This window comes from Gorilla gorilla, chromosome 2 (genome assembly GCF_029281585.2).
Source record: "Gorilla gorilla gorilla isolate KB3781 chromosome 2, NHGRI_mGorGor1-v2.1_pri, whole genome shotgun sequence".
Taxonomy (NCBI): domain Eukaryota; kingdom Metazoa; phylum Chordata; class Mammalia; order Primates; family Hominidae; genus Gorilla; species Gorilla gorilla.
In genome coordinates, this window is record NC_086017.1 from 49014909 (window position 1) to 49029202 (window position 14294).

The window sequence follows — 14294 nt, forward strand, 5'->3', positions numbered from 1 at the left end:
GCACCCACAAACCTTAGGGGAAGTGAAACTTAACTTTAAAATCTCAGCCCCTTTGTCAAGCTGTAGTTTCCATGGGCTTAAGCTTCCTTAGCTGTGAAAGATACTGAGAGGACCATGCACAGGATAGTGGATATGAAAAGCACACAATAACTTGTAACTACAATTCGTATAATTTTTCTTATTATTTGTCCTCATTTTTCCCCCCTTAGTCCCTTCCTAAGACAAAGCCTTGGTTGAATTCCCCATCATAGTTGAACCAGAATCTGTTGGTAATCCCCCAAACAAACACCTCCAAACTCTTTCCTGGGAAAACTGCATGGAGCTGCTCCCAGGGCTGTTAGAGGACAGGATGAGGCCTGAATGTTTCATCTTTCTCTTCCCTTTGCAGAACTGAGGAGGAGCAGGGGATAGGGAAGGGAGCAGGTCTCATCCCATCTGGGACAGAACAGAGACAGAGAAGGGACTGGGCTATTGCAGTTATGTCTTCCTTCATACAGGCTGGGATCATTTACTATAGCCAGGAAAAGTACTTCCACCATGTGCAGCAGGCTGCAGCTGTGGGCCTGGAAAAATTCAGCAATGACCCTGTGTTGAAGTTCTTTAAAGCCTATGGAGTCCTCAAAGAAGGTAAGGACTTGGCAGTGTTGGTCTTGTGACCCCAGGCACTAGCTGGGCCCTAACACTCTGGCTCCACCTGGATGCCTTCTTGTATCCTAGTTATGGTCCCATAAAAACAGTTTCACACTCAGCGGCTGGATTCCCACGGGAATCCACAGAGGCCTACGTAATCCATATCTAGTTGACTTTTGAGACCTCAGAGCGCTGACTATCCCTGCTCTGCACCTCGTGTTCCCTCTCTGTAAAATGACTGGTTGGAGAGATAGCTGCATGATTCTTGAAGTAATTCCAGGCCTGGAAGCTGAGAACTGGTAATGCAGGCAAAGGAGGGGGAAGAGGTAGGTGTGAGGACAGATGGGTATGGTACAGGTACAGGGAGAGGAGTGGGACCCATGCAGGTGCAGATGGGCTGACATTCAGAAGGTGGTCCTGGGCTGAGGACTGGCCGAATAGCCCATGGCCAAATGTCTGAGGACATAGAGGGATAAATGTAATCAGTGGCTCTTGAGCGGTAGCTGAGAATGCCCTACCTGAGGTCCTTCTTCAGAACTGACACAGCTAATAATTGCAGCCTCACACATATCCCCACAAGTACTCACAGGGTGAACCTTTCAAGTCCAAGATTTCCAGCCCCTAACAGCCTGGACCATGTTACCAGCAACTCTTTCAAAGAGCCCCAATCTTCAGGGAACTTGGGTCACTGGGGACCTTTCAGACCAGTTAGTCCAGCAGGTAGTAGTGCTGAGCTGTTGGGTCAGCTATAGAGTCTCATGTCCTCTAGTCCTGGAGCTTGAGAGTATAATTATGTGGACTGTCTTTGCAGAGCACATCCAGGATGCCATCAGTGACCTGGAAAGCATCAGGCATCACCCAGACGTGTCCCTGTGCTCCACCATGGCCCTCATTTATGCTCACAAAAGATGTGAAATCATTGGTGAGTGCCACCATGCTCAACCAGGCCTGGCCCACCAGGGGAAGGAAAGCCCTGCCCCAGAGATAACACAGCCCCTCAAGGGCTGCCAAAGGAGGTATGTGCCCTGGTGGCTGTGCAGATGCTGTTAACCAGTGAGAAGTGGCTGCTGCTCCTCTCCCCCTGGAGGCCTGGGAGAAGACTCCATGCCTGGGCCCAACTGAGTGGAAGCAGGCAGAGCCCATGACAGTGGGAGGGGCCCATGCTCCAGATCCCAAGAGTTGGGGAAACACCCTTCTTCTTTGCCAAGATCTTGTCAGAAAAACCAAGCCAATATATATAATTCTACCCCTAATCTCCATATTTCTAGAGTCAGGGAGAGGGTCCAAGAGAGACTACAGACTACTATTTCCCTACTCACAATAAGTTGTGGGCCTGAGGCTAAGGATTTTGGTTTGGCTTGCCTGCTCAGCACACTGCTGGGCACAGAGAAGAGAAGATAATCTCAGACAGCACACCTGAGTCCACACCAGGGCAGCCCCTGCAGCATCTCAAGAGCAGGTACTGCTGGTTTCCAGGCCTTGGGCTGCATGCGGTGTGCTGCATATGTTGAAGGAGATCCACGGTGTCTGGGGGAGACCCCGAGGTAGTTCCCTGGGCCCTCGGTGGCCCATGCAGAACCAGGCAGACTTCCACATCCTAACTCTCCCTCTTCCTTCGCTCTTGGATTTACAGACCGAGAAGCAATTCAGGAGCTTGAGTACAGCCTGAAGGAAATAGGCAAGACAGTCAGTGGGACTGCACTGTACTATGCTGGCCTTTTCGTCTGGCTCATAGGCTGCCATGACAAGGCCAAAGAATACATTGACCGCATGCTGAAGATTTCTAGAGGCTTCAGAGAGGTACTTACCACACCATGGGGACAACAGGCGAAGAAAGCAGCATCCAAACACATAATAGCAGGGTGGCCCTCATTCCCACAAAGGGCCCTGAAACTGGGGGAGAGCTACACCCAGGCACTGACAAAACACCGGGTCTCACAGTTGCCCCACGCATGTTGTCTCTGGGCTTAGCAGAGGTTACACATTGGCATTTGTACACAGAGTCTGATCTTTAGATAGATTTTCTATGGCTTGCACCATATTCTTAAGAAATTTTTTTTTGAGACCTCACTGCAGCCTCAACCTCCTAGGCACAAGCAATCCTTCCACCTCAGCCCCCCAAGTAGCTGGGACCATAGGTGTGTGCCAGCACGCCCAGCTAGTTTTTACATTTTTTGTAGAGACTGGTTCTTGCCATGTTGCCCAGGCTGGTCCAGACTTACTGGTTCTTTTGAAGACCCAGATGAGCTGGCCACACTGGGCCATTCCCTCCCTGTAATGCTCTGCTGGAACTGAATGGTGGCTCATGCAGTGCAGCCCATATACTGTATATCTGCACTAATATGGAATTTGAAGCCTCAGTCTAGGCCATGCCTTCTCAGCAGGGCTGATACCAATTTTCAAGGGTGTAGACATGGTCCCTGGGGGAGAGGGTGAAAAAAATCTTACTCTTTATGTATAAAACACAGATATATATACAGTACACAATACACAGATACGGTATATCTGAGGCATTAACATTTCTTGGAAGGGGAGGGATTGATTAGAAAACAGTATCTAAAGAGACTCCTTAGGATAGATAATAGAAAAAGAGAAATAGAACTATAATAGAGAAATACTGATCTAGGCCATCAAGAGGGGTGCTTTAGGGCAGGGCTCTTCCAAGTCTGCTTCCCAGGCCTGGCCCTCCCCATCTGCCTGGAGAGGCTGGGTGAAGGCTAACATGGAACCAGTGAGGTCCACGAGCTCAGAACGGCTCCTGCTCACCCACTCAGAGGGCATTCCTTGGCTTCCTATGCAGGGCCAGGCCTTGTGCTGGCCTAAGGAGTGGAGAGATCAAGAGTGGCCTTGTGTAGGCCCCCATGTTGGCTCCTGACCCCAGTGTAAACAGGCAATGACAGGATAGGTGAGTGTGCCTCAGTAAGGGTCATGGAGAGCTGTAGGGGTACAGGGAGGGAAGGCCTCCTAAGCAGGGGCCTCTGAGGCTGAGTTGTAAGTAGTGGTAATGGACATTAGGTGAAGGGGTTTGGTTGGGAGTGGGAGGGGCGCTGTCCAGGGCATTTCCAGACAAAGCAACAATGGGAGTCCTGGCCATGAGAGAGAGCTGGCTGCCCTGGGATCTGCACGGGACTGTGCCTGGCAGGGCCTCAGGGTTTTGGGTGGCAAAGTGTGGATCATGTGCAGGCTGAGTTGATTCTGTGCAGGACCAAGGACTTCATCTTTCATCTTGTTCTCATCCCAGGCCTATGTGCTCAGAGGCTGGGTGGACCTGACCTCAGACAAGCCCCACACTGCGAAGAAAGCCATTGAGTACCTGGAACAAGGAATTCAGGACACCAAAGATGTGCTGGGGCTGATGGGAAAGGTGGGCAGTGGAAAAGGGAGAGGTGGAAGTATTCCTGGCCAGGCCACTGGAACCAGAGACCCACCAGGTACCCCCAGGCCAAACCCTCAGTCTCCAGATGCCTCATCTCGTAGATAAAGAGCAGAGGCCCAGAGAGGTTCAGCAACCAATCCAGGGTTACACAGCAGTCCAAGGTCCACTCTACTTCTCAGATTTCTTCCTGCTTGATCTGAGTTTCTGTCTCATTTGCATGGGGGTCTTCTCAGGGTCACTTTCTTAAGGTCTGTCCTTCCTTGACCCTCTCAGGCTTTCTCTCTGCCTCTGTGTTAGTTTCACTCAGTGCCCTTCTCCCTTTCTTCTTTTATTTTGACCTTCCCATTTCACCTCTTTCTACCTGTTAAATTCATTTAGTGTGCCGTAAGAGAAGGGAGGTATATATTTTATATGTTCTGTGTTTTCTGATCTTAAGTTTCTTTTTTCTCTTGTGAACCTCATGGAATTAATCTTTGAGAGAAAAAATGTCCTCGTATTTTCTTCTGTTTGCATATATTTTTATTATAAAAGAATACGTACTTATTTAAGAAAACAGAAGCCTAAAAAAAGTCAACAGATGAATTAAAATGGCAGGCTTAGTCTTACCGCTCCAAGACAAATGTTAGTATTTTAGGGCAATGTCTTCTAGTCTTCTTTCTATACTTGGGTCCAGGGTGTGTATTAGGTTGGTTTTCTGGCTGGCAGAAAGCAATGGAGATTATTGTGAGCCAGCTTATCACAGAGCACCCTTGGGGCTAGCACCTGTGGAAAGAGAAGGCGGGCTGTGAATAGTCACAGCAAAGGCCACAGCCTACTCTTTGGGGAACTCTGGAGCCAGGATGCCCCTTCAGTGAGCTCCCCATCAGTGCCTTGACACTGGAGGTGGGCTGCCCCAGGGACAGGTGTGACCTGGGACAAAGCAGCTCCCTTCAACCATGGGTGATCCCTGGAGGGAGACTCCATGGAGAGCCATCAGCCACCAACTCTCCTGCTCCTGATGGTAGGGGGGTGGGTCACACACAGCAGTCACTGTGGGGTGGGAGACAGTGTTGGTCTATAACGTAGTTTTCACCCTAGGGCATATTGTCATTTAGTTTGTTTTTCTTCATGTAATATTTTCTTTGTGTAATATTCAAAATGTCAGTTTGAACATGGATATAAAGCCAGTCTTCTACTGTATGAGCATAATGTAATTTACCAACCCAGTCCCCTATTGTTTGGATATTGGGATTGTTTCCAGTTATGCACTTAAAGTGCTTCAGTGAACACATTTATGCATAAGTCTTCATTATACGGAATAGTCCTCTTGTTTTTAATGACGAGTCTCTTAATGGGGGTTACTGTAGGTCTAAGGGAAGCCGTCCTTTCAGAGTCCAATTTCAAGTCTTTTAGAAGCATTGCACCCTGGCCCTTAGGGCACCTGTGTCATGACTCTTTGAGGAGAACCTGGTGGCTGGTGTTGGCCTGCAGAGGCCATGACCACAGCCCAATAGGCCTTGACAGAACAACAACAAAAAAAACGCCACAACCTTGCTATAGAAGTAGTTGCCAGAAAACCCTAACTGACTCAGAATTGCTAAACTGGGCCTTGGCGAGCAATTTCAGTGAGGAAATATGGAAAAGTGAATGGGAAATGAATGGAAAATGTATGGAACTGGAAAGCACCCAGTGACCTCACCTCTCCCCTTCAGGGTGACCTCACATGGCCTTACCCTATCCCAGGCCTGCTAAGTTTTCCAAGCTTGAGGCTTAGCTATCTCCCCAAAGCCCCTGCTCATCCTGTCCGAGAACCCAAGACTGTTGTAAACCTGGATATGTCACTCCTTCTCCCGGGGACTTTGAGGGGCTACTGGCCCAGCTGAGAGGACCCACAGTGCCCATGTGTCAGGTTCTGTTCCTGTTTTCATGGAGACACTGAGACAACCCCCCTCCAGCAAACTCCCTTCATGGGCACTCCCTTCACGGAGGCTCTTCTGTCTGGCTCCCAACAGGCAATGTACTTCATGATGCAGCAGAACTACTCAGAGGCCCTGGAGGTGGTGAACCAGATCACTGTGACTTCAGGGAGCTTCCTACCAGCCCTCGTCCTGAAGATGCAGCTGTTCTTAGCTCGGCAGGACTGGGAGCAGACAGTAGAAATGGGACACAGGTGAGCTACTGCACAAATGGGCAGCCAAGGGTGGTAACACGTATTTACCATCTTATGAGCTGGAGAGGCAGGAGAACAAGACAGAAAGGTAAATATCACCCATAGAGGAACTGGGAATTGTGCTATGGCCAAATTGGGATGAGGAAGAGAGCAGGGATGGGTGCAAGCAAATGAAATACACATGATAACATGAGGCTAGGAGCTGTGGCCTATGATGGCTAAATCAAGAAACAGAAGGTAAAGGCTTATTGTTTAGAAGAGACAGGGAAGGACCCATCAAAAGAACTAAAGCAAGAGTTACAGGGTAGAAATCAGTTGCTATGAAGACTGGCAGGAGAATGAGACTAGAATATATTGCATTATTAAGGTTTTTTTTAAACTATTAAGTATAGTATACCTTTATAAAAACTTTAGGGGAAAAAAGTCACTGGTGACTTTGAGAGAAGTGTTTTAGCAGCAGGCTGGGTACATAAACCAGAGAGCAGATTTCAGGAGTTATTGGGCATGTAGAAACCAGACTCCAAGTATAGAGTGATCTGGAAGCATTGTGAAGAGAAATGACAGCCGCTTTGGGGAGGGTGTTTGATGCAAGGCTTTTGGGAAACCAAAAAAAAAAATTATCTCTTTAAACTCTAATGGGCACAGTGGCTCATGCCTGTAATCCCAACACTTTGGGAGGCCGAGGCAGGAGGATTGCTTGAGCCCAGAAGTTCAAGACCAGCCTCGGCAACATAGTGAGACCTTGTCTCTACAGAAAATTAAAAAATAAAATCAGCTGGGCATGGTGGTATGCACCTGAAGTCCCAGCTACTAGGGAGGCTGAGGCAGGAGAATCACTTGAGCCCAGGAAGGTTGAAGCTGCAGTGAGCTGCGATTGTGTCACTGTGCTCCAGCCTGGGTGACAGAATGAGACCCTGTCTCGAAAAAAATAAATAAATAAAATAAAATAAAAATAAACTCTAACACTTTATTTTTATCGCAATCATTCTAAAATGTGTCATCTTCACTTTTTTCCCATAAGGAGTTAATGGCCCATGAGTTATCACTATGACTTGTAACTGAATTATAGGGAAATATATAGCACAGGTCTAAAAAAAAAGCATATAATCAAACCTCTTCCTTCCCTGGAGAAGAATCCTAATTCCTCTGCTGATGACTGGAACTTGAATCTTATAGAGAGGTGCTGGTAGCAAATCAAACTTATCTCTACCCTGCCCAGCCCACAGGCACCACACATGTAATGCCTGTGTGGACCTCAGCTTCCCTCTCTCACAGTGTAAACCTGGCCTTGGTAGGAGCTTGCTTTGGAGGCTAGGCCTCAGGCCAGCAACTCACCTGGAAGCACCTGGCTGAAGCCATATGTGGATGTTTGTGGCCTCCCTGGCCCTGGCCCTGCTGTGCCCATGTGTAGGGAGACAGTGTTTGGGGCCAACAGATTGAATCCAGTGCCCCAGCGTGTTCCCTCATGGAAGCTTTCCCAGTTAGTGGGATTCATAGAATTCCCTCACTGATTTTTAAAACTCTGCTCTGTAAAGATGTGTTTCTGTTTTCATCCCTAATATATTTTTTCTTTCTTATTTTTCTTCATTAATATTAAAAGTTTGCCTCTCTTATTAATCTTTTTAAAGAAACAGCTTTGAGTTTTGTAGCTCCTTTCTATTATATTCTAATAAAATAGAAATTTTGTATTATAAATTCTATATTATATTCTTTGTGTATTCTAATTTATTAATTTCTGCCCCCCCCCTTTTTTGGGGGGGAATGTCTTGCTTTGTTGCCTAGGCTGGAGTGAAGTGGCATAATCATAGTTCACTGCAGCCTCGAACCCCTGGGCTCAAGTGATCCTCCTACCTCAGCCTCTTGAGAAGCTAGGACTACAAGCAAGCACCACCATACCCAGCTATTTTTTTTATAAGCTATTTTTTGTTTTTATGTTGCCCAAGCAGGTGTCAAACTCCTGGGCTCAAATGATATTCTTGCCTCGGCTTCCAAAAGTGCTGGAGTTATGGGTATGAGCCACCATACTCAGCCTAATTTCTGTTCTTAACTTTTTTATTTCCTACCAACTGCTTTCTTCCAAGGTATTTTGCTATTGTATTCTAACTTTTTAAAAATTTTAGTTTTTAGTTTTATTTTTTAATTTTTAATTGGTAGAGATGGGATCTCACTGTGTTGCCAGGCTGGTCTTGAACTCCTGGCCTTAAGCAATCCTCCCACCTCAGCATCCCAAAATGCTAGGATTACAGGTGTAAGCTACCGTGTCTGGCCTGTTTTCTGACTCTTGAGTTGGATGCCTGTCTCAACCATTCTCAATTTTACTTTGGAATATAAGCATTGAAGTCTGTGCGTGTCCCTTGAGGTACCATTTTTGCACAGTCTACACATTTGGATATGTAATATTTTTCCATATCATTTGGCTCCAAGAATTTTCTAATATCTGTTTGATTCTTCTTTGGTCTATAAGTTATTTCAAAGTATGTTGCAGTTTTTGTTAATTCTTACATGTATGAGGTTTACAGTGCTTTCAGAAGTATCAGAAATGGTTAGAACTTTTTCAATGCTGATTGTGTCTAATCATGTTGGAATTTAGTATGTGAATTAGACTAATCTGCTATTAAGCAGAAAGTCATTCCCTGACAGGCTGAAAAATGGGAAAGAATCTTTCTATAAAGAAATAGAATATTGAAAACCTCATAGTATGGTCAGAAGCTATAGCTTCACAATAGTACAAAATTGAAACCCAGGTTCCTTTTCCATCTTCCAGTGACTGCCCCCCAAGTGCCTTTCTGGCCACCTCCAGTCTCTGGCACCATGGTCATGTCTGGTTAGTTGGGTTATGAATAAGTTTCTGTGGCAAAGATACCCTCAGATACACAACTTAAATAACATAAAAAAATAACATAAAAAAAAAAACATAATAAAATAACATATTCCTCCTCCAGGTAAAGTTGGTGGTGGCTCAGGGCTGGGATGAGAGCTTAACTCTGGGGAGTCCCAGGCCCCTCTGTCTTGTTGCTCTGCTATTCCTAGGATAATGCTCACATGGTCCACATTCCATACAGTAGGCAGGAGGAAAGGGGGGAAAGGGAAGGCATGCTGGTAGGGTACAACTGGACAGCACACCCCTCATTTGCACTTCTATCCTGTAGGTCAGACCTTTGTCACATGGCCAAATGTAAGCTGCAAAGAGAGGCTGGGAAATGTCTTTATTCTGAGCAGCTTGTGCCTGGCTAATTTGGGAGTTCTATTATTAAAAGAAGAGGGGAGAATGGATATTCAAAGACAATCAGAAGTCGCCAACACACCATCCCAGCCTTGCCTATCAATACTCTCAATTCATGTGCCTCCTCTTCTTCCTTCAGAATCCTAGAAAAAGATGAGAGCAATATTGATGCCTGCCAAATTCTAACTGTGCATGAGCTTGCAAGAGAAGGAAACATGACCACAGTAAGTTCTTTGAAGACTCAGAAGGTGATCCTTGAAACAGAATCAAGGAGGAACCCTTCATAACCTGTGCACCTGACCCAAAGCCCTTGTAGGGAGCTCCTGGATCTCAGCTTCCTCTTTTCTACCCCACCCCTATACTCGCTGCCAAGGAGGCCTGCTCTGGTTTGACTCTTTGAGTTGTGTAGCTTGGGAGTCAGGCAGCATCAGGCAGTGAGATTGATTCTAGGCTCTGCCATGTGCTATCTGTGGAAGCCTGGGCAGGTGTCCCCACCTGGATAAGCCTCAGGCTTCCTGTTTGTAAAATAGACAGAATTCCACACAGGACTAAATGTGATAAGAAGTGGGAGAGTTTGGAACAGTCCCTGGCACACTACAGTAATTCCATCAGTGTTAACTGATAGTAGAAGTTGTGGTAGTATTTCTGAATTCAGGAAATGCCTTTTTTTTAGGGGATAGTTGGAACTGCTCAGGCATTGGCCAGGTAATACTGGGCCCCAAACATGCTCGTAAGTCTTGTAGTTTTCCAAAGAAACCAAAAATAGCCCTCAAATGCAGTCAGAAACACCTAGAATTCTTAGTGAAACCTCAATACCCAGACAGGTTCTCATTTTCAAAAAGGTTTGTTTTTAGCCAAAGCATTGCCTTTTCGATCAGTGAAATATATTGCCTCTATGGAGAGCATGGCAAACCAAGAGTCTCTAAGGGGTCATGGTGGGAAGGGGAAGCTTCTGGTTTCTTCTGCACAGCTCTGAGATTGTGGATTTTGTGGAATGGGGTGAGGTAGAGGGGAGAGTCCGTATTTGGGAGAAAAAGGCCCCAGCCCTTTTCGTCTCTGGGTAGGAATAAGAGAATAGGACTATCCTCAGCTCCCTGTGACTCCAGATCCCTAAGCAGGCCTTCCTGGGGCCTGGCCTGAAAGTTAATCCCAGGGGCAGACTTAGCATTTAGCTAACTGAGATTTAGCATTAGCCCCTTTCTTACTCCCACTTCAAACCTTGGGACCTACCCACTGACCCTGGGCTGGCTACCCAATTCTAATTTTGTTCATACTTACTGAACAGAGTGGACCCATACCATCCTTGGTTTTGCTTTTGGCACTTCTCTGCAGCTGGGAACTAAGAATTCCTTACTCCTGGGTAAGGAGTGGGAAAGAACCTAAGCTTTGGAATCTGTCAGTGACCTAGGTGGCTGGGTGACCTCAGACCAATTGCCTAACCTTTCTAACCTTTCATGTGTTGGACAGGAAGGTTTGGAAAGTTCGAATAGTTATACTGACTTACATTTGATTCATGTCAAAATGGAGCAGAGGCTTCTGGGCCAGCACAGTTAGTTTGCTGCTGGCCTGGCAGGCTGCACTGTGGACACAGTGAGGGCTAGCTCCTGGCTCTGCCTGGGTGGGTCTGAAAAGGCAACTTCTCTTCACAAACTCAGGAACAGGGCTACTCTATGGGTTAGCCCTGCTCCATAAGGAGCAGTCAAAAAAAAAGAAAAAAAAACAAAAACAAATTCAAGAACAGAGGGGCAGTGCCAGCTCTGGGTGAATAATGTCCCCAGGAGTTCCACTTATAGGCCTTTGAAGTAATTCTGATGCCTGGACCACTCCAATTCACTTAAATCTGAATTTCTGGGGAGTTGTGCCTGGGCATGGGCATTTTTTAAATCTCCCGGCTGATGCTACTATGCAGTCAGGGTTGAGAACCACGGCCCAACTCTGACCTTGCACCTTGCATGTTGACATTCTCTGTTTTGTCCCTGCAGGCTACCAATCACGTTAGAAATCTGATTAAGGCACTAGAGACAAGGGAGCCCGAAAATCCAAGCCTCCATCTTAAAAAAATTATTGTGGTTAGCCGACTGGTAAGAAGGTTCTTTCCTGGTTCTGAAATGGTGCTTCTCCCTGCTTTCCTTAGAGGAGAACTGTGCTCCCCCAGGAAGCTCCTTGAGTGCCTTACCCCTCCCTTCTGGCTCAAACTTGTCCTTTCAGGGTAGTGGCTCATATCCTGCTGTGCCTACTTGCCTCTGGCTGATAACTGTGACATGTGGGTTCTACATCCTTAGCCTAGGTGCCCCCTCAGAGATGCCATGAAGATCAGGGAGACGGGGTCTGAAAGTGCTTTTGGAGTGGGCTGTGCCTTATTTGGGGAAAGCGGGTGGTATTGCAGCTGTTATGCAGCAGAGCCACACCCAGCTCTAGCCTCTAGTGCCTGGGTGCCCATCTCCCATATTCTTTTTTGTGGAGGTGACCTGAGAAGGCTGGCCTGCCTAGGCCTCTCAAACATCAGGGAAGGTTCAACTAGACCAGGTTGCCAACAAATCTGTATCTCTTTCAGACCCTTCAGCCCCAAAGCAAGATTTACTAGAAGTAGTTGCTGTAAGAATGAAGGCAACTCTGGGACCCCAGGAACCAGAACTGTGGAGTTGCATAGGCACCATCTCTCCCTCTGTATGTCTGATTCTCTCTGCCTTGTTCTCCACACATGGCAGGGAACATGGCTGATGGCAGCCTTTGGGGCCACTTCTTATTACTGGACACATTCAGCTTCAATTTTTGAAAAACCTCTTGGTGACTCCTTAGACCAATTACTGTGACCAGACAGGGGATAGGTCCCTCAGAGGACCCTGTGGCTAGAGGCAGGTTCCACAGATGTGGCCAGTGAGAGGTTCCTTGGGAGCCAGACAGCAACACAGACCCAGCTGCCTAGACACACGGTACCTCTTGGGCTCTCCTGGGCCTACCAGCCCTGCCTACCAAAGTGTCCCCCGTTTCTGACATGACCTTGCTCATACAGGCTGGACTGACTGGTTTCCCAATTCCCACCTTCCTGTTTCTTGCAGTGTGGGAGTCACCAGGTGATTCTAGGGCTAGTGTGTAGTTTCATCGAGCGCACCTTCATGGCCACCCCCTCCTATGTCCATGTGGCCACAGAACTAGGTTATCTCTTCATCCTGAAGAACCACGTGAAAGAGGCCTTGCTGTGGTACTCAGAAGCCATGAAACTGGACAAGGATGGCATGGCTGGTTTGACAGGTATATGCAGGTGTGGCAGGGCTCAGGGATGGGTGTCGGGAGCCAAACCGGGCAGCTTCCATGGGTCCAGAAGAGAGGTGCTGGAAAGCATTCTCCTTGAAGGGTATGTGAATTTTGGGGTACAATGTATGATGGGGTATCTTTCTGGGAATCCACAAGTATAGATGTAAGAGGCACAGCAATGCTCAGAGGTATGATCAGAGTCACTCTGATCTCCACCAGACCTCCAATGTCTGTCTACACTGACTGCCCCAGAAGACTGACAGGCTGAACCTTATACTCAGTGGGCCCTGCCTCTTCTCAGGCTGCCCAGGCCGGGGTTGGAGGCAGTTCTACTCACCACCAGTCCCCACATGCAGAGCCTCTAGATTCACCTCTGTAGACCCTCCTTCAGGGCTCTGAGCTGAAAAACCACCAAAAAGAGTAGCTCTGAGAATTATATATTTCCCTGTCTGTCCAGGTGACTTTAAAAATCTTTTCTGTAAATGCCAAATGAACTTTCTACAGTGCCATTTCCATTTTACACATTTTTTAAAGCCCCCTACTCCATGGTCTGTGGTGAACTCTGAAGCGGCAGTATTTGGTTTGGGTTGAGGAAGTTGTGTGGTCCAGTGCTCAAGGCAGGCCGACTCTTGCCCTGGCTCTGAGGGGCTATGTGTTTGGGGCCAAGTCACTTCTCCTTTCTAAACTCCAGGCTCCTCATCTGCATAGCACATTTATCAGAGTAGTTTATCTTGACTTGTGGTTCAACATGTCAGGCTGACCCCCTCAAATCCATGCTTTCCCTCTGTCCCCAAATCCCATGAAAATAATGAAAGATATCTTTAAAAGGTAATGAGCCAGGCGTGATGGCTCACGCCTGTAATCCCAGTACTTTGGGAGGCTGAGGTGGGCAGGTCATTTGAGGTCAGGAATTCGAGACCAGCCTGGCCAACATGATGAAACCCCATCTCTATTAAAAACACACAAAAATTAGCCAGGTGTGGTGGAAGACACCTGTTATCCCAGCTATTCGGGACGCTGAGGCCGGAGAATCACTTGAACCCGGGAGATGGAGGTTGATATGAGCCGAGATGACACCACTGCACTCCAGCCTGGGCCACAGAGTGAGACTCCACCTCAAAAAAAAAAAAAAAAAAAAAAAAGAGTACATAGCAGCGTGGACCAGAAACTTTGAAGAATTTCACATTTCTAGAAGATGGAGGGCAAATGGTGTCAAATACATGGGAATTCGAAGCAGATCTAGAAACCCATAAGCAAACATAGGCAGAGATGGGTTAGCTAAAGAATTTAGTAGACCAGCTTTCCCCAAAGAGTTCCAGGAAAAACAAAAACTAAAAAACACGAGCTCAGGGTCACCAGAGGCTGAGTGTGAAAGCATGCCACGGGGCAGTGAGAGCGATAATAGGAGGATTACTGGAATCATGCCTTGGCCAGAGGCTAGAATCCAGGAGGTGTGTATTGGGTGTTGGGGCAGGAGGGAGAGGAGCAGTGCTCTGGATGATTTCCCACCGTAACCAGGGACATGAAGGACAAAAGGACTTGGCTGCTCAGCACAAAAGCAAAATTCCCTAGAATGTTCTTCCACCAGGTTGAGTCCTTCCCTACTTCCTCCTTCAAGGGGCAGAGTCCCAGTGGTTAGCCAGAGGAAAGTCCACTGGTCA

The 14294-nt window shown here is 47.2% G+C and overlaps 1 protein-coding gene across 24 annotated transcripts in view; it reads left to right on the forward strand.

Annotated features, from left to right (window-relative positions):
* The window catches only part of TTC21A (tetratricopeptide repeat domain 21A), a 31414-nt gene that overhangs the window by 1050 nt on the left and 16070 nt on the right, over positions 1 to 14294 (forward strand). For 18 of the 24 annotated variants that reach the window (XR_008678019.2, XR_008678020.1, XR_004069862.2 and 15 more), the window contains exons 2-9: positions 498 to 627; positions 1442 to 1552; positions 2264 to 2430; positions 3872 to 3994; positions 5998 to 6155; positions 9518 to 9602; positions 11361 to 11459; positions 12438 to 12630. Coding sequence is in view for 21 of the 24 variants with exons in the window: in XM_055381298.2 (XP_055237273.2) it covers positions 498 to 627; positions 1442 to 1552; positions 2264 to 2430; positions 3872 to 3994; positions 5998 to 6155; positions 9518 to 9602; positions 11361 to 11459; positions 12438 to 12630 (1066 nt within the window). In the remaining 3 variants the exon portion in view is untranslated. Of the gene's footprint in view, positions 1 to 496; positions 628 to 1441; positions 1553 to 1915; positions 2090 to 2263; positions 2431 to 3871; positions 3995 to 5997; positions 6156 to 9517; positions 9603 to 11360; positions 11460 to 12437; positions 12631 to 14294 lie in introns of those variants that run through there. The other 6 variants (XM_055381306.2, XM_019023584.3, XM_055381304.2 and 3 more) reach the window with 5 other exon arrangements.